This window comes from Lonchura striata, chromosome 11 (genome assembly GCF_050655825.1).
Source record: "Lonchura striata isolate lonStrDom1 chromosome 11, ASM5065582v1, whole genome shotgun sequence".
In the NCBI taxonomy this organism is placed as follows: Eukaryota; Metazoa; Chordata; class Aves; order Passeriformes; family Estrildidae; genus Lonchura; species Lonchura striata.
Window position 1 is genome coordinate 16300225 of NC_140713.1, and position 23569 is coordinate 16323793.

Genomic DNA, 23569 nt, shown 5'->3' on the forward strand with positions numbered 1-23569 from the left:
AGTAGCCAAAATGAGTTAGAGTCCAGATCCATCTTTGGAATTTGCAAGTTCAAGAGCAAGTTTGCCCTGCTAAGTCTCAAGGAGAGGCAGGATGTGGCACTGAGCTTCAAGCACTGGAGACTGCCTTCATTATACTCCTTTAGAATTAATAGAGGGACTGGCAAGTTTAAACTAAGCTGGTGAGAGTAGCCTACAGCTAATTTCCTGCATAAAAATAAGTTTTAGTGTTGTTCAGCAACAGGTGGAACATGAAATCCAGAAACAGAGCAACAATTGTCACAGTTTATCTGTCCAGTGACACTCTCTGGAGCATAGAAAACAGACCATTGCTACTCAGGGCTGTGGTAAACTGTTTTAAAGATGAAACTTCCACATTATTTATTTGTGAGATTCATTTTAATTGGACCTCAGTCCTTTAGCAGCAAAGTAAACAATAGCTAACTAAATGCTTTAATTCTTCCTAGGAAAGAATGCAAACATCTAACCTTCTGCCATGACAAAGATCTGTCCAAGCCATGCCACTTAGCTATTTTATGACCATTTTTGATTAATTATTTCTTAGATGAAAGTTTGAAACACCAGATTATTTGCATGCTTTCCAGCTATGGTATCTACAGCATCTAATTCAGGTAATGCATTAAGCATAAAAGGCAAGACCATGGCTCAGGCCCTCTGAATGTCACTGCAATCAGGTCACAGACTTTTATCTTCAAAAGCACAACCTGTTTTAATAAGAGAGTGTTGAAATATGCAGAGTACTCCACAAATAAGCTACTTGAAGTTAGCCTTGTGTAAGATAAAGCACCCCAGTCCAGCAACATAAGAATTTCAGAGTTTGTGGACTTACTTTACTACTACATTATGTGTCAGGAAACTGCTAAAGAAAGAAACACTTACTGAGATAAACTACATTTTCACTTTAAATTAATCTGTGTGAAAGGTGCCATAGCTATCAAAACCAACAAAATCATATAAAAATATGCATATCTTACAAAATACTTTATAATTTGTTAGCACAGATTATTCATAAGTCTGATTTTAAGCAAAAAGAAAATTCTGAATACTACTAATACAAAAAAATCCCTACTCTGACAACCTTTTACCTACATTTCAAGCAGGTTTGCAATGGTGCCTCACAGTTCTCACAGGCTGCTTGCTATCAGCTCAACTCACAGAGCAAGTCATTATAGCCTGAAAGACAAGGCTGAATGTACTTTCCAAACTCTAGGTTTTAATTAATGCCACGACTGCAACATTTCCCAAAGTCTTGATATAAGCACAAGCTCTCTCTCAGTGTTCTATACCTCCCCCACTCCCACTCACCTCTGTTTCAAGGACAAACTTTCATTAGCAATGTGATCTTTAGCACTGGCTCTATTGACTGTAATGCTTGGTACTGCTCTATTTACTCAACACTACCTCATTGTTTGTAGTGCAAGCTTAACCAGTTGTAGGAGAATAGCCAATGCCTGCAAAATTAAAGCATTTTTTTAGTAGGTTGTTTCTCAAGTTTTTTTTTTTTTAGTAATACTCAGGGAAAGTAAAAAGATGAGGCAACACCAAAAGAATGAGGAGATACTTATAATCCACAATCCAGTTTCCTGCATGATTTTCTCATACTCCTGCCTCTCCATTAAACTTGTACTCTAAGAATATCATAAGCATGGACTTTCCTGAATAACAGCCTTGAAATCTATGAAGCATCTTTGCTTATATAAGAATCCAAGTGATTCTTGATCAAGTCCTTACAAATATGAGCAAAAGAAACTCAAACTTTTAAAAATTGACTCTGCTTTGTTTTTTAAAGGGGGTTATGTTCCCTTTCTAGTACAAACATACATTCACAAATACATAAAGGACAAGTGGAATTAGACCCCTTAATCAGTTTGCCTTCAAGGTCTCAAACTATCAAGTCACAGAATTGGTCAAGTGTCAAGAATTGGCAATAACCCATAAGGAAAAATGAGAGTAAGAAATTATTAGATATGATTTTAGCAGTTCACAACTGAGTAAGATCAAAATTTACACTTGGCCTTCCAAGGGATTCAGACATGCCCAACACAAAACAAGGACATTAATGGTTACACTATTTGGATGTTGCTACCTCTTACAGAGCTACATCCTCCCTTTCAGGTAACTTACTGCTTCCAAAGCAAGTTCCTTGTGACTGAAAGACTTGACATGAGTTTGTCTGAATGTCAAACAAGTCACATCTTCTTGTGATCAAATCTTAGCATCTGAGACTTACAGAGAAAGTATAAATCAACACCCTTTCTTTTGTTTCTTTAAGCATAACAACAAGAACTGCAGTTTTCTTCTGCACTTCATATTTACAAGGTGCCATCTCACATGATTTACAATAAGCTGAAGTCCTGTGTAAGTTTAATTCTGTTGTAAGAAATAATGGAGACACTCAAGTTATCAATTAAGCAAACTGCAAAACTCTGTCACAGTCATATTCTTGTGACAACTATGTATTTACAGCTCTGTCTCTCATGGTCCCCCTCCAATCCAATGGTATTCGATTCAAGAGGATTTGTGGTGTTATACAATGTCTTGTGTATTTCTTAACCTGCAAAGTTAACTTAAATCAACTTTCAGCTGCAATAAGGTCTGGTTACACAGCAAAACTTCCACAGGGTTTATTTCACTTTTATTTTTCAAGTAACATTACAATAGTTCTAGTTTCCTCTTAGTGCAATTCACTGCAACAGACTTACTTACCAGGAAAGTAAACATCTTTACAGAAGTTACAGCAGAATTAATTTCACACATTGCCAATGTTCTCACAGCTCATTGTAATGTTAAAGCACATGCTTACATCCCTCTAGAATAAGAGCCAGAGAATGAGAACCTCACTGATTGAGTTTTGATTTGAATGCAATAAGAATGATAACAAAATTCAGAGACTGTTCTAGAGCTTTAGTAACAGAATCTTTCATTTTAAGCTAACAGGTGTCCAAAATCTCCACAGGAGCCAAGTTTTTGCAAGAAGGAATAAAACTATTTCTTAACCATAAGTTTCTAACCAATATTTTAATGTTAATAAAATATCCATTTCTCAATCCTTTTTTGCCATACTCTGCCCACTGCAGCTCTACAAAGAAAGGCAGCAGGAGGAAAGAGAAACGAAAATATTTTGAAATAGAAGTTTGGGAGAAGTGAGAGAGTTGGTTTCAGTTGTTTTATTTTGTCTCTCATGAAAAGGGGTGATAATTTGAATTTCAATTCCCAATACCTTTTGCTTAGTATTTATCCCATAACTCACATCTACCTTCACAGCATGTGGATTTAATGAATGAGGGACAAATAAGCAAAGCAGCTGTTTGTAAACAAAGCAAGAACAGAGACTATTGTATAGAAGTACACTGGAGCAAGTTGTGAACAATTTAAAGAACATCACCACAGATTTATTAGAGCAAAGCACTGAAACATGGTTTGGAGAACAAACATGACTTCTGACTCAAGACTCTCCTAGAACACATGTCAAGGTACCTTTCAGAGCATCAGGATTTCCCCCCTTCTACTGGAATAGGGTTGTAACTAACAGAAAACAACATGATATCTCTGTAGGCAACAAAAAAGCTTTTCCAGAGCAGCTAGGAGATGGCAAAGACATGAACATGAGGGAGAATTATTGGTTTTGTTTCTATTTAAGAGACATAAAATTTCCACTTTTAACCACAGAAATGATAAAATGAGATATTATGTTGCTAAAAATTAATCTTTAATCAGCATTTTTAGTTCTGGCCACAACACTGCTTTACTAGCAGTATCAATTCTAGCAACTGTCCATCAGTCTGAAAGCCAGCTGCTCAGCAAAAAGTGCTGCAAGAGATTGACAGAGATGTTGCCCTCATTTGGCAGCACCCAGCTACCCAAGAACTTAATACATAACTTAAAAGTGTTGGTTTATTAAAAAGGAGCGGGGTGGGGGAATCAAGTAAACCAACACACAGATTGAGGAAGTCTGCAACCCTTTCTCCACCAGAGGAAGAGAGAAACAACTCAGGTTTGCAGACAATGCAGACAAATCCACACAAGGTTTTCTAAGCTGCTTCCATGTTAACAGCAAGAACAGATAGAAGAACTGCACATATAATTACTGCCAAAATAATAGACTACAAATCATATAATCATTTAGGTTGAAAAAGATCTTCCAAAACACTGAGTCCTACCATTAACCTAAGAGTACCAAGTTGACCACTAAACCATGTTGCTAAATGCCCCATCTACATGTTAAAATTCCTTATGCTTCATTTATTCCTCAGCCACTTTTAAAAACTCTGACAATAATTAATTAACATATTTCCAGTGATTTTTTCAGTAGCTATTTAGAACAAGTTAGAGGAAAGAAGTTCAAAGTCTCTGAGGACCATGCAATCCAGTAATCTTTGTATTAAAATGCTTCTACCCTCTATTTTGCTGTCTTTCAATGACATTAAAAAAAAAACTGCAAAAACAATTTCAAGAGAAATTCAAGTATTCAGACATATTCTAGCTGTGGAAACATCTAAATGTATGAGTGACACAGTTTTACAAACATGACACAACATCACTCCCTGTGAAGACAGGCACCTCAAGCTGTTCTGCAAGCTGATAGTATAGTTTATTTGTTCATATATGCTAATCCCAGACTTGGTAATTAATTGTTACTGTTCAATTTCACCAGAAAATGTAGCAACATCTGCTATCACAAAAAAGTCTACTCATATCCTCAAACCACTGGGCCAGATTATTCACTTCTCATTAATATTGTCACTTGTAATTTTAAGAGAAGATAGCCCAGTTTGCCAAGGCTACCACACTTTTATATCTATAAGAAAAAGGATATGCAGCTTTAGACAAATTCTTTTATCTAATTCTCTGCTCATTCAGAAGTGAAACATACCTAAATACAGGAACAAAGCAAGGAAACCTTCCTATTTCCTACAGGGAATACTTGAGGAATTCAGATAAAATTATTGCAGCCTTTTCCACATGACATAAGTGCTGCCAATAACAAATGGATTCACATGATCTACATATGCATATTTCTGTATACACACATATATATTTAATATACATAATAGAAGAACTGTTTATGCTATCAGTATTTTCTGAGTTTTTGAGGGAAAAGATTTGAGTGTTTCAATAATAATGTAATGGGCTACAGAGTTGGGTAGCTCTGAGAATTTGTAAAGAGAAAAATAGTTCATCTAGGCCATCAATAATAGAATTACAACTCAGGTTCTGAAAAAAGAGTTAGCCATAGTTAAAAAAAATAAAAATCCACACTGCAACATCCTATAGCTACAGGAAGCATTAGCACATCCTTAATTCCCCACAGTAAATACTGATGATATTCCAATAAGAAGTATGCAACATAATTTAACCAATCCTCATCTACGTTTAGCAATGAAAATAGGGAACTATTGGATGTTAATAAATGTGAAAACTCTACATCAGGCTACCTGCACACAGGACACTCAGCCCTCCTGCAATAGCAGGAATCAAACACTTACCTACCCTGACAAGCTGCAGGCCCTTGTGTCTATCAGGAAATCCTTATCACTCACTGCTGATGCCAAACTAAGGCCACAGTTTCACATAAATTGTTCAGTGCCATCCCTGTCCTAAAATGTTATCCTCCTTTCACCCACACCTTAGTGCTATGGCTGCCTATGGGAAAACTTCCTAATCTGCCACTTGTGCATCAGACAGAACCACTCCAAACCAGAACTGCCTTCAACTCAGAACAGTGCCCTGCTCCAGCTCAGTCTGCATCCCCAAAGGCCTTTGTACTGGCAGGATGCAGGAGGGAGGGCCATGGAGCAGCACCTGCCTAAATGAAAGGTGCCACTGAAGTGTTCGGGGGCAGAAATAACTTAAGCTGGTATCGCCATCAAACATGTTGGATCATGAAAACACAAGCAAAGGGTGTAGTTTCACAGGATGTGAGCTTAGACAGCAAAGCAGTTTTAAGTTCCCACCCCATCTGCTTATTTCAGTGATCCTGTTTACAGCACAGCTTCACAAAGGGTTTTACTGACACAACAAAAAGATGGCAAAGTCTGGTGGAGGGCCAGGGGAAAAGCTGGCTTCACTGCTGAAGCCAAATCTTGTGAAATGACACCCTAAGTGTTTGTTGTGGAAAGAACAGCCTGTCTAGTAACACTTGCCAAAGATTCGCCAAACACCTGCTCCAAACTGTCAGAACTCAGACCCAGCAAACACTCCAAACTTTCTTAGAAGTTTTACTGAGGTGATGCAGTCACCAAATAATCTGAAGTTGGAAGACCAACCATAAGACTCAAAAAAAAAGTCACCCTGCATTTTCAGACTTCTTCTGCAGTTTGAAGACTGAGAGCTGTATTAAAAATAAAATTTTAAAAATAATTTATCAGAAATGAAGATGTGATAGCTGGCAAGGGAGCCAAGAAAACTTTCTGCTAGCACTTTGTGAAGAAGAAGCTGCAGAACAAGTTTCTCTTAAAAAAAGGGTTGTAACCGGTTTATCAGGTTAGAGGAATTCATGAGTTCTACCACCTCTCCCCCCATCCCATTTGTTTCCAAAAGCTCATTTAACCAGCTTGTTTCTTCCTGAATTTGCTGAAAATAAATTCCACCTGCATCTCAGCTGGATGATCAATAGGTGTCCAAACATGCTTGAGGGAACTGGCAACTTGTTATCACCTAATAAAGTGGCAACCACTCAATTTGAGAATTATTTAGGGGAGTATGTCAGGGGGAAAGGTCCAGCTTTGTCTTTCTCTATATAAGAATATGAATCAAAATATTCACTGGTGTATTTGAGTCAAAATATTCAATCAGCAAGACTAGGAGAGTCTTTTAAACAAATTTTTAATATTTTAATGTCAATCCACAGATTAAAATTTAATGGTTTTAGTAGATCGAAAAGTAAAGCCAGGTCTCACTTGAGAATGTCTCCCTTTTTATGTATATCATTCAAAGAAAGATGGTAATTACAGCTAAATACTGCAGACAGTTCTCCAAAATTATTAGCTCTTCTTAGACTTATCCTTTTTCAGGAAGACATGCAAATATTGCCTTGCAAAAGGAAAGTAACATGTCTTAAGGCAAGTCATGCTGATTCAGCCAGGCTTTCTGTATGGGAGGGATTAAGAAATCCACAACACTTTCAACTTCATATGGGATCTTTAACTTAGAACCCCCGTGGCTACAATCAGAGAAGCACATGAGGATGTCAGCTTTTTGATGACACAGTAATGGAGCTGAGAGAAAGGCAAAGTTCATTTAGGTTTTGCTCTTTAAAAGCAAGGTTCCATTCCTACAAGGTTTCAGAGAGCAATCTGAGAATAATTGCTCTCCCTTAAAAGCTTGCAAAATGAGAAACAATAAAGCTACAGCAGTTAACTAGAAAAATATAAATAACATGCTAAATAAGCCAGTCCTGTGATTTGAGGATCTGAACAATTAAACCTGGCAACAACGTCCCAGTCATGCAGGAAGAAAACTATTCCTTTGGTAAGTAGTGCAGCTGATGCATGTTCAGAAGCTTAGATCACAGGCTCAAGACAGTTCCAAATGCACACTTGAACAAGAGATCTCCCACTTTGTTAAATAAAAATCCTCAGTTTTCTACTCAGTAGCATTCGGCAACATCTCAGCAGCTGTGAGTTCACCATTACTGGTTTCACATCAGAGCTAAGTTATTAATGCCATTTTGAACTAAATATATCGAGCAAGATGCTCCCAAAGGGCATTTTATGACTTCAGGTAACTATTTCCCTGACATTTGTACATACTCCACCCCCAGAAAGGAAAGCTATCACAACACTACACATCACCTATAAGAAAATACAGATGGATCCCATAACTGCAGTAGTACTTCTGGAATCAAATTCTTGTTACCCTGGACAAGTACAGTATTTAAAACCTTGCAACAAAACTTACAAAGCATATGCTGCAGCAAAGAGCTTTTTTATTTGGGGGCACTGTGCTTCAGAACCTTACCTTGTAAAATTACAACAACCAAAATTTATTGACAAGGAGCCCTGTTTCAGAATATTTATTAAGACAAACTAAAATAATAAGCTGTGCAAAATGCAACATTTTAAGAATATGAAGTAAAATGAAAAAGATGCATCATTTGATGAAGTGCCTGGTTAAAAGCAGACTAAAGACTTGACCACAGATTACAGGCCTGTGGTAGACCCCATCATTGCTGGAAAGTGAACTGTACAGCAATAGAAGGAGACTTTCTGTGGTCAGGGGAATAAATCCAGACCCACAGAAGCTGATCTACTGTTTACCAGCTACAAATCACTGATTCAGAACCACAGAATGTTTGAAGTTGAAAGAGGCCTCTGAAGCATGGATAAAAGTTACAATGGATTTGTGCTCAGTGATTCTCACTTCCCTCTACATGTAGAAACTGGGAACACAAGGCAAAAAACCAGAAGCAGGCACCAAAACTTTCATTTACATGACTGAGATATGTGCTAAGGTGAGCAATTTTCAGCTGCATCATCAATTTTCTACCACAATCCAGGCAGGGTGTGGAAAGCTTATTTCACGTACTCCATAACATTATCTCAAATCAAGGTACAAGTCTATTTCCTTTTTCTCGTCCTTTTCAAAAAACCACTTCAACTACCTGTTGCTTTTGCTAATCAAAATGCTTAACTGAGAAAGAAAAAAAAACAACAACCTGTATGTGTTGTCACCTGACTCATCCTTAAAATACATGATGCAATTAAAATATCCCTTGGGCTTGACTCCAAAAACACAGAAAAGGATTTACTATTAAAGAACATGTAGTTTTGCTTTTTGCCACCCTGCAAGTGGGAATTTGAATTAATTCTCTCCTAATTCTCTCAGGAGTCAGGACACAGAGGGGAAGGCAGAAGAGTTTAGGTAAGATGTGGTCTAGAAGACTTATGATGGAACTGCCACATCACAACTGGCATCCAACAATTAACAGCAAAATCATTATTTAGTTGCATAGATATGCAAACAAAAAGGAAAAAAAATTGTTGTTTTTCAGGAGTCTTTACCCACCTACACACAAAGGTAGTATTTCCTTTTATTTGCTAAAGCAGACCCACCTACAGTGCAATTTACAGCAATAAGATACAATCTCTCATAAAGTATTGGGTATAATTAAAGTGTGTCTGTTATAAAGGTAAACAGAGTGTACTAGGCTAAGCTGTTCCAGATGTCTTTAGTGCAAGATCTGGGACAAGATCAAACCTGCAGCTGCACATTTTCTCAGGGGTTATTACGGAGCTTTAGAAAAAAAATAAAAAGAAAGAAAATCACCACTTGGTCCTGGACTCCAGCAAAACAAATGCAAGCAGAACAAATGCCACTGCACCAATGCTGACAGATTTTAAGCCACATAGAAGTTACATGTTCAAAGACACTCTAGAGTGTAGTTGATTTTTGCAGTATCAAAGAGGGTTAGGACCAAGTCTGCCAAGTTATCTGTGTCACCAGAAATTACAGCAACATGAACCTGTTCTACTGCCTAAGCAAGTTTCTTGCTGAAACACACCTACAAATGATTCAGACAAGGTGTGGAAAGGCAGGTTTATATGTTACACAAAAATGCACTATTGTATTTTTCCATTCAAGCGCATTTTGTCCATAGAAAGGACAGTCAAAGCAAGCAAACTTTTGGGAACTGCATTATGTGTACACTATTTTTTTTTTTAAGTAGCTCAAGTCCTCTTGAGCTGTATCATACAAATTTTAGATTTACTGTCTTAGTGTGATATTAAATGAGCCAAAGAGCAAAACTACAGACATCAGAAAACAAATCAAACAAAATCACTTTATAATCCACTAATTAGTCTCATCTGGAAAAGAGTGATACATAACAAGTATATCTGATGTTACATGACAGATTTTGAAGATTTCAGTTGATTTTAAGAATGTGGTTTTCAATACACATTACAGGAGTGAACTTGTAGAATGTACCACGTGAGGTTTGAAAGTTTGATTAGCACTGCTTTATTAAGCAGTACTCTTACTGGCCTACTCTTTGAAAGCTTAAGAGAAACTTGGAATAAAAGTAGACCCATCAAAACAACCAGAAGACAGATCTTCCAAGGACTTAAAGCATCTGGTATCGTACATAACTGTTTCAGAATTATGGAGTTCCCATTTCAAATGGTTCAGATCTCTTTTGGGTTAGTCTAGAAACAAGCATGAGAGCTTGCCAGTGATTTCAAGGTGAAAGGCAAAACTAAAGTCTGTTTCCTTTTTCAAATCCATTAAAACTCATTCACAGGCTTCACCCTGAAGGGCCCCGGCTCTCAAAAGCAGCATCTCACCTGTTGAAGAACCCGGTCCAATGGTTCAGCTTTGCTCAGTCCCTCTGGTGTTAAGCCACTGACTTCGCGACACTGGTCACTTAAGTCCAAGTTGTCTGCTTTCACCAGGGATTTGTGTAGCGTCCCTACCTAAAAACATTCAAGAAATTATGGACAAAAGTGAGGAACAATCGAAATAGCTCTTTGTAACAATGTGTTGAGATTACAGAAAAATCAGAAAGGTGCAGTATCACCTCCCGATAAATGCCAGGAGAAAACGCATTTGTCTATTTCACAAATCGAAACCTTTGGCCGCGGTTTCTCTCCCTCCCACCCCGGAGAGCCACGCTCTCTCCTTCGGCGTATCCAGGCCCATTTCCATGGGAGGCCTTTGGCAGTTAGCACCGACTTTTGCGGGAGTTAAGTGCAAAGGGAAGATCACTTAATATTAAGGCAGTTTCGTGAATCCACTAATAAAATTAATAGCCTTGTTTGTTTTATCAAAGCCCTTCGTCTTCAGGGGGTTATTTATGATAGGGCTTTTGGGGAGAAAAAAAACTAGACTTTTAGGTTGGCCTAAAAATTAAAAGAAGTCAATATTCTCTTAAAGGTTATCCAAACATTGGTTAAACAAACAAAAAGCAGGCCCAAAGGGTCCAACGGTGACCGTGAGCCGGCTCCCAGGGAAGCGAGCACGCTCGGAGCCACCCGGGGCAGCTTTGTTTTAAAGCTTCAAAAGTCCGTAGACATCCTCGAAGCTACACATGATTTAAGGAGGACGGGGCAGTGGGGTGTGGAAGCGGCCAGACTTTCTTTAAAAGTTAGTCCTTCCCTCAAGACGGAACAAAAAGGAGCTTCCCGAGGTAGCGAGCGCCCCGGGCAGGGAGCGACCCCCGGAGGGGCCCCGCGCCCTCCCGCCCCTCGGTGCATTTGTGAAATGAACAAACGGCTCCGGCAGAGCCCGCTCGCCCCGCGCCGGGGAACGCGCCCGAGCCCCCACATCGAAGCCATACCTTCTTGTTCTGTAGATCCACAACTTGCCACACCAAGAGAATTAGTTCCCTCTCATCCGAACCCAGTTTAGCCCCATATGCACCAGCTGTTGCCCCAAACAACACCACCAAAGAGTCACTGTGCGAAGCCGTCATGACCACAGGGGGAAACAACTACAATCAAAAGCAGAGGTCAAAAAAAAAAAAAAAAAAAAAAAAAAAAAAAAGAGGGGAAAAAAAAGCAAAAGAAAGACACACTAACAAACAAGAAAAAAAAAATAAACCCAAAAAATCCCACAAGGCTCACCCCCTACCTCCAAGTAATCAAAGGGAAAAGGAGCGAACAAGAAGTCACAATATAAAGAGGAGAGAAAGAGCTATTTAGGAGGTTGGGTGGTTGAGGAAAAAAAAAAAAAAAATGGAGAAAGAAAGCTCCCATCTCTACCTGTTCCCGGTGATCTCCTTCCCGGGGCGGATTGGGAGGTGAAATTAGCAAACTGTGGGTTTCTTTCCCTCTGACATCATGGCAGAAGCTCAGTCTGGGCTTGGGCTTTTTTTTTTCTCTCGCTCTCTCTCTTTTTTTCCTCCTTCCCTCTTCCCCTCTCCTGAGTTACCTGCCCTTGGTGCAGCTCATGTGACTCTAGTCAATCTCCCAAAGGGACAAGGCCATTGGGCCTCTGGAAAAGGTGTAGGAGGGACGGAGGGAGAATCAACGCCTGGCTGATCTGGCCTGATTGGTTTTTGAAGGAGATCAGAGGCAAACTCCCTTTCTCTGTTGAATTCTGCCTGCAGGAAGTGCCTGTACCTGCTTTCGGTTCGGCGGGTGCCGCCCGGCGTGCGGGGCACTCGGGGCTCTGTGCGCTCGGACCCGCGCCCGCTGCGGGGCAAACCTCGGCAACGTCCGAGTACCGTGGCTAAAACACGATTTATGGCTCAGCTTCGAATTCCACGAGAGAAAATCTTCACCTGCCTCTATGTAATTGCCCTTTGTGCACGTTGCTCTGTGTGTATCCAGCTACCGACTCCAATGCTAATGTGTAATGGAAGTGTAGCATTCCACAGGGATTTTTAAGGGATATTACAGGCAGAGAGTGATTTGCAATTTAGGCCCTGTCCTTCATATAGTTTGTAAAGACGGGTCTTCGTAAAACAATTATTTTTGTTTTGAGAAAGGATGTATCTGAGAAGTTTAGCCAAAACACAGTATAAAAACCTGCATTTTCTCCCCTACAAGTGCTCAGTAAGGAGCTGTCTCCTGGGCATTCACTGCAGTCCAAGATGGGCAGCTTTTGTCCACTCCTCTCTCCTCTTTCACTGGTGAGGCTACCACGGGAAACCTCCACCTAGTTTAGCTGCTATGAAAATACTCCTGCTCAACAGCAGCAGCAATATTTGTAAACATCGGGGACTGAGAAAATGTTCAGAGATATTTTCAAACTCAAATTGATTTTTAAAGCAGAAAAAAAAAAAACATCAAAAGGCTTCTAAACTCTTTTGAAAGTTATTTTTCCTACTGCCACCAATGATGAATGATTTGTAAAGGCCAAATGCTGCAAGTTAGACTAGTCATAATTTTTCTTTTGTTTAATTAAATCTTCAGTTTATACTTCAATGTTAGTGTTTGTTTTGAAATAGAGTTTTTACTGAATGAAAATTGGTGCTGCTATTTAGCTACTGATGTCTTCCCTGGGAAAATGCAGAGCTGGGCATTTAACTGTGACTATCTGATGGCTTAAATTATTAAATCACATTTTTCTCATCTTTCAACATTCCAATTTTATAATTGATTAATTATAGCAGTTATTATGGACCTCCTTCTGGCAAGCACTGATTCTCCACGCTAACACCACCAGCAAGACTAATTCCATATATTTCAGTGAAAACAAACTACAGTTCAGGGATGTTGATCTTAGAATTCATGTGTTATAAGTATTTATCTGACAGAGGCTATGCAGGAAACCTTGCACAGGTGCATCTCACTGAACATCACAAGGCAGTTAAACACCTCTCAGCTGTTGTCTCTGCAGCTCATGCAGCTGTCTGAGAAGCAATCCTGAAAATATGTTACAGAAAGGCAAATTCTGGAACAGAGATGGAAACTTTAATCTGTAACATGTATATATTTATATATTCAAAATATTTTCAGCATTGTATTTTCTAGCACTGCTGAATTTATGCCACAGCTATATTTTCCTCTGTCAAAGCATTTCCAGAAGTTCTTGGTAGAATAAAACCCCATTAATTTTCCTTTTGTTACATCCTTTGGACCTAGTGGTAATGAAACAATCTAACAGTATGTTATTGAGTATGGCATTATTCTTATCCCTGGAGTTTGTAATAAGGACCATAAAAGTGACTGCAAATGTGAGAACTGTTCCTCTTTTCCCAACCTGTTCCCCTCCTCCCAAACTCATACATATATATAGGGGTGTTTGGAGAGAGGCAGTGTTTGTACAGATAAGTGTAAACACAGATTAACTGTAAATACAGATTTTAATTGTAGCTATGTTCACAGAAAAAAATACCAGGCTGTTGCAATTTAGCTGCCTTCATGAGGATGTAATTTTGTAGCCCTAATATATGAGTACTTAATACATAATGGGGTTTTAATTAGCAGATTTCTATAGAAGATCATACACATGATAAATTCTTGGCCAGGTTGACACATATGCTCATAGGCTCCAGTGAACTTGCTCAGAGAATGCCAATACATATGTACTTGTCTTTAGGATCTAATGTGAAAGAAAAATAATTGTAATTGACTCAGCAACATGTCAGATTAAAGAAGTCCTCCTCAAATCAATGCCAAAGACCCTTGAAAATTTATATGAAATCTACACATGGTATCGAAGGCTAGTGAGCCCAAAAGCTTCTATGCTTTTTACAAACATATTAGCTCATTCATAAAATGTAGCCTCTCTTCAAGAAAGCCCATCTGTTTTCTACTTTTAGACTATCTTAACTCATATAATTCTACTAAATTACTAATTTATCTGAACTATTCTAGCTAAATAAACCCAAAAAAAAATCTAAAATGTTTTAAAAAACCCTTAAATAAATGCTGGCCTTCCTGCAATATCACACATTGTATGTATCAGATTATACAACTGGGCTTTTCATTCATCTTCTATCCACAACCCTCCCATTCTCTGCCCTGAATTATACTAGCAATCTATTGCTCTAAATAATATAAAGTAATGATATATGTCTCAACAGAACAGCAACAGGATCCAGTTCCTGAAAAACACATGGGACAAGTTCTTTTACACTGAGCATAGAAAAGTTAATTTGTAACCAAGATCTTGCTGAAATAAAGAGTTATTGCTCACCTTTAGCTTTAATCCTGGCAGGTATATTTATAGAGGTACTTGTTTGTAGGCTCCATATGAGGGTAACATCTTATAAATGGAACTGGGTGGAGAAGAAAAGTTTTAAAGATTACACTCATTGTAATGCAAGCTCAGTACTGTGATTATTTTGTTTCTTATTAATCAAGCAATTAAAAATGTAAAATGTTTTACAGTTTTACAGTTAGATCACATGAGAACACTGAAGAGACTCATTAAAAGCATTGTGCTTGAATGGATGAATTTGTAATGGCATTTTCATGGGAAGGGAAGGGAAGGGAAGGGAAGGGAAGGGAAGGGAAGGGAAGGGAAGGGAAGGGAAGGGAAGGGAAGGGAAGGGAAGGGAAGGGAAGGGAAGGGAAGGGAAGGGAAGGGAAGGGAAGGGAAGGGAAGGGAAGGGAAGGGAAGGGAAGGGAACCATCTCTTTTACTACATTATTAAAAATTCCTGTGAACTGAATGTCCTGATGACTGAAGTCCTTTTGTTAAAGGAGTATGAAACTTTGAGACAAGATCTGGAATAATATCCTAGCTGCATTTAGATTTACAGAAATATCTCAATAACCTTTCAAGGAACATGGAAGTTGATAATTTGTTCCAAACTAGTATGATATTGAGAAATTATTTGTTCTCATGAATATTTTACAAATCAGTTAAGAGGAGGAAAATGATGATGATATTTATCCCTGTGAAATTGTTTGAAATACCCTGAAAAAAGTGAATTAACTTTGAAGATGCCTCTAATTTCAAAATTGGCCATGGTGGCAGGGCAAGGATGTGCACCAAAAGATGTCCAGAGATTTCTTCTAGCTATTTTTTCCTACGATTTTGAGAAACAGAGATATGAAACTGAATAAGTGTGAAGGCTTGGTATTTCTCTGCACAATAGGGATAGTAGTAGTAAATTCTCTGCATGCCTCAGCTTTTCCAAACTGAACTGGCACTGGAAGTAAAAGATCTGTAAGTGATGTGTAAGCGAATGTGAGAAGACATTTAGATCTCATACCCATTCAATCCTTGGCTCCTGGACTGCAGCAATATTTGCTGAAGGAGGAGCTTACTGTAACTCCTGAAACATAAACCCATACGTAAAGAATTTTCTGGCATCCTTTCTTTAACAGCAAATGAGTGGGAAAAGACATGGGAACAAGTGCTTAGCAGTGTTCTTTGATTGCTGTCCAGTTATTTGGAGAGATCTGATTTTTTGGTCTGCCAGGTAGTTGTGCCATGATTACAATGCACTGTAGCAGCCTTGAAATAATTTCCATTGAGATATCCACAAAAGCTCAGCAATCTGCAGAAGAACTTCAGAACTGTGGTTCCAGTGGATTGATACCCTGAAAATCCCAGAACCACCAAGCCACACTGGAAGCATTCACTTAGAATCCTGTATCAGTTGGAATTTATTTCTATTGAAATAAAGGTAAGTTAGAACATAAAATTGGTGACCAGACAAGATAAATAAAAATGAAATTACTTCCCCTATCATTTTACATAGCTTCTCTTCTTTATGGGATGACAATCAATGCAGTGGTTTAATCCTACAAAGCTTTTATATGTGCTCAGTTCCCATTGGAGTACTGGTGTGAGTTGTTTAGCCAAGTTTCCCCATATTACACCTACCAGGCTTTTGAAAATCTAAGCATTTACTTTTCCACCAAACTTGTGGACAGACAAAACATGCATGCATAGTAGTGCCTTTCATAAATATTATTATAGATTTACATCAAAGTTAACAGTTTAGAACAAATAAAATGAAATTCCTTTTTCTTTTAATTGGAAATAATGCCATCTGTCAAATAATTTACTGAACAGTTTTCTAGATTTAGAATCACTGAAATGATTGCTGACAGGGTCCTCTGCAAGCCCTCTTGTCCAACACTGGCTTACTGCCAGCACTGCATTGAACCAGCCAGTATTTTGTCCAGCTGTGACTTGGAAGCCTCCAGGGATGACCCATTCCAGTGCTGCACCTCTTTGCTGACGATAAACTTTCTCCTAGTTGCCAATCTGATCTCACTGCTATATTTTTAAATAATTCACTGCAACTCGTTGAGGCAGGATCTTTAAGCTGTGGCAAATTAGACAAGCCATGTGGTACAATTCCTGTTACCTAATGAGATGAATATGCAAGTACTTCCTGACCCTTTCAGTCTACCTTACCTGGGATTCAAAACTGACTTTGTGTGAAGCTCTATTGCCTTTACAATCAGTCTAAATAAATTTTCATTTCAATTGCTCATTTCTTTTTACTAGACTCAGCTATAGTATGAGAAAGAAAATTCAAAGGCAAATATCCTTTTGTGGCAGGTTTTTAAGCAAGACTAATGTTCAGTCTTAGAAAACTTCTATATACTAATCCATTCTCTCTTTGCCCATTGAAAGGATATAGCAGTTTACAAGTCTGTTGGTGTGGCAGAATATCCAACATTAAAAAATTTGCTTTTTAATGAGAAAGTTAATCTAGTGAAGAATTTGTTACATAAGCTATAAAGGAAAGAAATTCCATTACCAACATTCTTGCTACTATCACTATTGTCCTAGTGAAAGGAGTAAAAAATAAATTAATAACACCATAAACTGCAATAGCTAAAAGCCAAAATGCTCTCTGTTATTCACTAGTATTTACATGCAATTAAATAGAATAATCTTCTGAATTTATAAATAATAGATTTTAAAATTGCGCATTCATGGTTCAACAGGATAAAGTTATATTCTTTGGGAAAAGATCAAGAGTTTAACTCCTCTTAATAGTAAATGAGAATGACCTAATATCTACATAAAGCATTTAATTTGGGCAATTGTACTTCATATTTTAACAGACCAGCTCAGAGACTTTCAGTGATAGGAGTAGCAAGACAGGAAATTCAGTAGTGCTTTACCCTTATAGAAACCTTCTGTAACACTCCTTCAATGAATAAATGATATTCAGCCTGTCATATTCCCACACCTAAATGCATTCACACTGTGCAGCTAGAAAGTTCTCAGAAGTTCAATGAAACACAAAATCACTGATTTTGCAGAGTGAAAAGTGGCCACAGCCATCTGGAACACTGGATTCCAGTCACACATTTGCAGTCACCTCTGCATGTAAACACAAAAGCCAAACAGACAGCACAAGAAATGTAAAGGCCATTATCTGCAGCAAAAGATCTGCATGCTCCACACTGCTCTCACTCACTGAGAGCTGATAATCAGTGCTGCAAGGCACCATGATGAAAGAAGTGATCATCAAATACAAAGGACTGTATATACTGAAACTCCAAGTTATTCAACGAAAAACAACTGTAACATTTACATAATTAATGACAAATTTATGCAGGTTACATCTTCTCAAGCTTTACTGAAAACTGGTTGATACTGGTCTCTCTCATGAGATTACCTTGGCAGAAATCACTAATCTCTGTCTGTTTATTCAGATTGTGCCACAAACTCTCAGCTGACATAAAAACCTTGATAAAAAAGGAAGGTGTGTTCCTATAATATTTAACTGCCCTGATATTTTAACCTGTCTCTTCATTAGAATTTAATTAAACTTATTCCACATACAGGTATGCTAATACACTTCTTTTTCTCACCACAGTATAAACAGAAGTAAAATATAAATGCAAAACATAAGCAAAACGTAACCATCTGTTGAAGTACTTGGGCTCTGAGAATATTTCATCAAAGTATTTTGTATAATAAATTGATGAATGCAATTATGTGCAACCAAAATAGACATGATTGTACCTATAATTCAATGATTTCCTGATCTTTCATCTTGATTATGGTTATTTTGCTTCACTTCACTTCTAACAGCCATTGTTACATACCTAAGATCTGACAAGGGGATTTCACAGGGGACACATCGTGTCCTATTCTATCCAACACAGGGATGGCATCATTTCCCCAAAGAAACAGACCTGTCAGTGTTTGGTTTTTTTTTTTTTTGTATTTCTGTTTTCACTGCCCTGTCTTGAAAGTACAAGGTCTTTAAAAAGTCTTGTCTGACTCATGACTACCATCCTCTAGCAGAACTAATGCCAATTTCTAGGAAGATTAGATGACTTTGTTTTCTACTCCACCATTTGCAGCTTGATAAGACAACCACAGATTTTGCAAAGTCATCTGATTTTTTTCTACAGCACCTCTAAATGCAATTGTTTGCATGGAAGTCTCTAGTTCACATTGAACTGTATTATATAGTTACAGTCATGTCAGTAGAATCATCAGATCTTCACTTAAATAAATTTCCCTGTTCTATTCAACAAATGCTCTTTTCACTTTAACCTCTGAGCGTGATTAAACAAGTACCTCTCTTCCTTGGGCCTGATGCTGGATCCTACTGTGGAAGTAAGATAGAAGTAATGTCCCTACAGACACATCTGGCTGATACAGGAGAATGATATGGTTTCCTGAGAAGAAATATTCTCAGAGGAACATATTGCACAATCAGTAAATGTATTCAGACAGAAAGGAGACAGGTATACCTAGATTATTCCTTTTGGCATGCTGTAGAAATTTTAAATTTAAGACGCCATATGATGCAATTCAGTGCATTTTATAACTTAATAACTATAGAATTGCTTTATAAGCACAGATAATGACTAAGCACATGCAAGCAGGTGCAATTCCCTTCCCAGCAAGTTGGAGTTGTGATAATATACCCTGACAGAGCTGTTTCATAAGTGCCAGTACTACCTCACCTCCTTTTCACAACCCTCTGCTAATGTGGCACACCCTTGTTTGACAGGAAATGTCACCTTGTGTTCAGTCATTCCTTGTTTTCCTCAAATAATTATTTCAACCATGGTGTCACACAGTTAACATATATTAAGATTTTACCTTTTCTACACTGAAATACTTGGTGGTGAGGAGAAAAAGAGAGCCCTGGGGCACAGGAGAGGAAGTTACCTGGCACATTCTGGGAGTGGCTCTGCAGTGGCTTGGGCGAATGCACCGATGATAAGGCTCTGGCTCTAGGTGAAGTAGATGTCCAGGACATAACTAACTTTAACTACTCCTTTCCAGACTCAAGTGCTCTACTTTGTGTGAGGAGGGAGTCTGAGGAGTCCGATCCTCTATTGTCTAAAGTGGAGTAATTCCTTCATTGCTTGAGTTATCCTGGAAAAAACAAGACTCATGGGAATGGGCAAACAAGGGGGCACTTCTGCCTGCTAGGTCATGAATCCGTGGCTTTAGGGCACATCAAGCTTTGCTAGGGCCAGGTACCGCTGAATACCTGCAGCCTCACTAGGGGCAGTCAGGCCAGCTGTCACTGTCACACCGAGTCACCATGGGCAGCATTTTACACCTACTCTATATAGATGTAAGCTTGTGACATCAGGTTTTCCTGTCTCTTCAAAACTATGGACTACATTCTATCTATGCAGGAATCCCTATCAGAGAATGTATAAAACATCAAGTTGTTAATAAATTAATGTGTAAATTCCTCCTTTTCTCACAACACTGACTTTTAAAAACTGACTTTGCAAACTGTTTAAAAAACATTTTATATTTTGCACTGCTATCAAAAGCACAGGATTTATCTTTCCAAACCTTGTGAATCTTTTTGGTTTAGGGGAGCAAGGTGGAGCCCACCACCTTCAATCAAAGACTGGCTGCTTCAATCAAAGATGTGAATAGCTTGCATTCTCAACTTTTGATTTCCACAAAGTGTGTTTGTTTTACTTAAGGCTAGCAGTCCCTGTTGCCAAGGTATTGCTAGGGAGCAAAGCCACACCTTTATGAATATACTTAGCACTTCCTGCTCTGTGCAGCCTTAAAAGCAGTCTCCTCTACTCCAGAGAGATAATTGGAGGTTAAAACAACATAAACATCTACATCTTAAGATCTTGCCTGGCTGGCAAAGCCACCTGTCTTTGTGCTCTTGTTAAATAGTTCACACAAGGTCTTGGGGAAGTATTTACCATAAAATGTGTTTTTCAGAAGAATTCCTTGTTTGGGGTGGTGATGTTTCTTACCCTTTCATCTCTTTAACTCCAGAGCTTCCATTGGTGGCTGCTTTGTGACAGAAGAAAATGAATTGGTGGGTCCCTCTGAAATCCCTCTGGGCTGCTCCAGATGCTGTAGGCTGACTGGTAGCTCCAGCACACAGGGTAAGGGTTCATTATTTATAATATATGTAAACAACCCTCTCAGTGCTCTGAGGTAGCACCATGGTGTAATTGCTAGATCACTTGCATTCTCCTTTTCCTGCTTCATCTGTAATTTAAATTATTATGTAGAAGGATCTGTCAGTCCTGTTGATGCTCAGTAATTACATCAACCTCTGGAAGTTGTTTGCTGTTTGTTTGGGGTTTTTAACATAGTTTACTTAAAGAAGCAACTTTTTAACACACACCCACTTGGTGCTGAAAAACAAATCTAAGCACAGAACTCATTGCTGAAACTCAAGCTGGCTAAAAATGCCTAAAGAAGGCAGAAAATTCATATCAGGAACATTCTTACTGATGAATCAGTCCCACAGTTTCATTGATTTCCCTCTTTATCCTTTCTTCTTCTGCAGTGTATTAAAACTATCTTGTGTTCTATTGTCACTGCATACTGCAAAGGGGACTTCAGGCTCCCACTAAACATTTCTTACAGTTTTCATGGCATGCTCTAAATGATAGCAGCTCCTAAGGCTTGGGTGGGTAGTAGGGATGATTAGTAAGATACAGTTACTGGCACAGCAGCAAGGTGGAGTAGGTGTGAGTAATTGTATTCTGTGGGAACTTAATCAGAAGCATTTGGGTCATGGGCATTAAAGTATTTTGTATTCCCAGCATTTCTAAGAAAGGACAGAAAACCAACAGCATCTTAGTGCAAGTTTCCTTAAGGATTTCTGTACAGAGGAAGATACAGGCAACAATAGAAAACTAAAAATTTGCAATCAGTTACTTTATTGCTTTTTTTTTTTTTTTGAGAATGAAATCTGCAGTGCACATTAGAATGATGTAGACTCAAATGCAATGGGAAAGGATTCTCACTTGCACTCTTAGAACTTGTTGTACAGACCTAAAAGCACTACAGGGAACAGACAATGCATTTGAGGATGCAGCTTCATTGCTTCAAAGGAATAGCAGTCTCCATAATAGTCCCAACATTTTATTGGGGGGCAGAGAAAGAGGAGAAGGAGGTTGGGAGCATACACATAATGAAACTAAACTAGTGGGTGTAAAGTGACAGCCAGTTTCATTTATTTACACAGTTTATCTATAGTAGCAACCAAAGCCCCAGAAGGCAAACAGCCTGGACAGCTGGTGTGGAAGAATGGATTCCACAGCTCTGCAAGGATTTCATGTGAAGCAATACCCTCTTACTGGGATTAGCTGCCTTACTCAAGACCAGCCTCAAAAAGATTTACAAATCCACTATGTACCCTGATTCAGAGTCATACAGTAACCTCTTCATTGTTGTGTGGACAATATGCTGCATCAGAGAGACTGGGTATTCTTCTCCTATGTAGATGAGAAACACCTCTTCCTTAGAAAAATCATAAGGGACTGATAATATGGGGATTAAGCAGGCAGGATTACATAGTCTCAACTGAAAAAATAGTGTATGACAACTACCAAAAAACTAAGTCCCTTTCAGGAAAAGGGATTATTAAGTCAAAAGTTCTACAAGTCAGACCTACAGTTCCTGGCTCTTGGGCAACAAGTATTTGTTGTCAAATGCTATTATTTAATATAAAAATGTGCTCTCTTCCATATTCATGTGCCTTTTCACAACACAATCAAGGCTAAGAGACAAAAAGCATTTATAACATTTCAACAGGGAACTCAGTTTGAGGGAAAGGATGGGCACGGAAATGCTCTTAAATTCATAAAACCACAGTTCCTACCTTTATTTTTAATATGAAACAAGAAAATATATGAATTGAAATGTTGTAAAGTATCAAGAAAAATCAGTATGGGCATGAAACACTGAGGAGTTTATTTGATCTACTGTCCTTGACTGAGACAAAAGACAGTAATTTCAAGAGCATTGTTTATATATGAAAGAAAATCAGAGATCAGGGATCTATTTGTTTCTTTAGCCCTTTAGAGAATAAAGGCATAGACAGCTTGAGCTGCTTCAATTGCTTCAACATCAAATTTCAAAGAATTAAAACATAAAAGTTCGGTTTCCTAATCTATTTCCTGAATTAAAATACATCTTTCATACAAGGCAATATTAACATTTGGATAGCAAGCTCATCAAAACACATGATCCCACATTACAGATAAATATGGATGTATATCTACATGCATATATACATAGATCCTTTGTTACATATTCATTTTCATTCCTCACCTTTCTGTTCCCTAAGTGCTTTCAAGTTCGGGCCAAAGGATATATTTGATCTGGTCTCATTTAGCATTTCTGACTTCCTTAATCTTCTTTTAGTTCATCTTTTTCTATCCTTTCTCTCAAGTCTCTGAAAATGCAGAACATTAGCTGAGTACATAGCAATACAGAATAATCAAATGTCTGTAGAGATCACAGCTTTTTACAAGTACAGATTCAATACATATTTCACACATCACTCACAAATTGCTGTCTCCCCCCTGCTCTCCAGTGAAAGGAAGCAACACTTCAAAGAAAAACTGCCTTAGTAGTGTGAAATTTACATCTTCTATAATGCCATTTATACTTAATTTCACATTTGATTTGAGAGTGACTCTGTCATTTTCCTACCAGCAGTAGATATGATTATTTTTAAGGAATGACTGCATAGGAGAAACATGCTTTTTTCACATAAGTGGTTCTTTATGATACCTTTCCTCCACCCCTCCCAGCAGTGCCTTCATGTTTAAGCAGCTTCACTCTGAAGTTACTTATAGCTATGCAACTTTTGCTCATTGTAGCCCTTAATAATTGCTTTCAGCCTGGATAATGCTGTTGCCATATACTCTGTGTAAGGCTGCACCTTAAACAGCTAATAAAATGAAGTTCATGTCAGAACAGCAAGGATTACTTCT

General features: G+C 38.3%; 1 protein-coding gene across 8 annotated transcripts in view; it reads right to left on the reverse strand.

Annotated features, from left to right (window-relative positions):
• Positions 1-11888, reverse strand: part of ESRP2 (epithelial splicing regulatory protein 2) — a 41950-nt gene extending 30062 nt beyond the window's left edge. For 7 of the 8 annotated variants that reach the window (XM_085589631.1, XM_085589627.1, XM_021535251.3 and 4 more), the window contains exons 1-3: positions 11718-11888; positions 11294-11446; positions 10302-10430 (exon numbers count right to left, since the gene is read on the reverse strand). In XM_085589631.1, the coding sequence (XP_085445757.1) occupies positions 10302-10430; positions 11294-11428 (264 nt within the window). In that variant the 5' untranslated portion in view covers positions 11429-11446; positions 11718-11888. Of the gene's footprint in view, positions 1-10301; positions 10431-11293; positions 11447-11586; positions 11606-11717 lie in introns of those variants that run through there. The other variant, XM_085589629.1, reaches the window with a different exon arrangement.
• Between the last annotated feature and the right edge of the window lie 11681 nt (positions 11889-23569).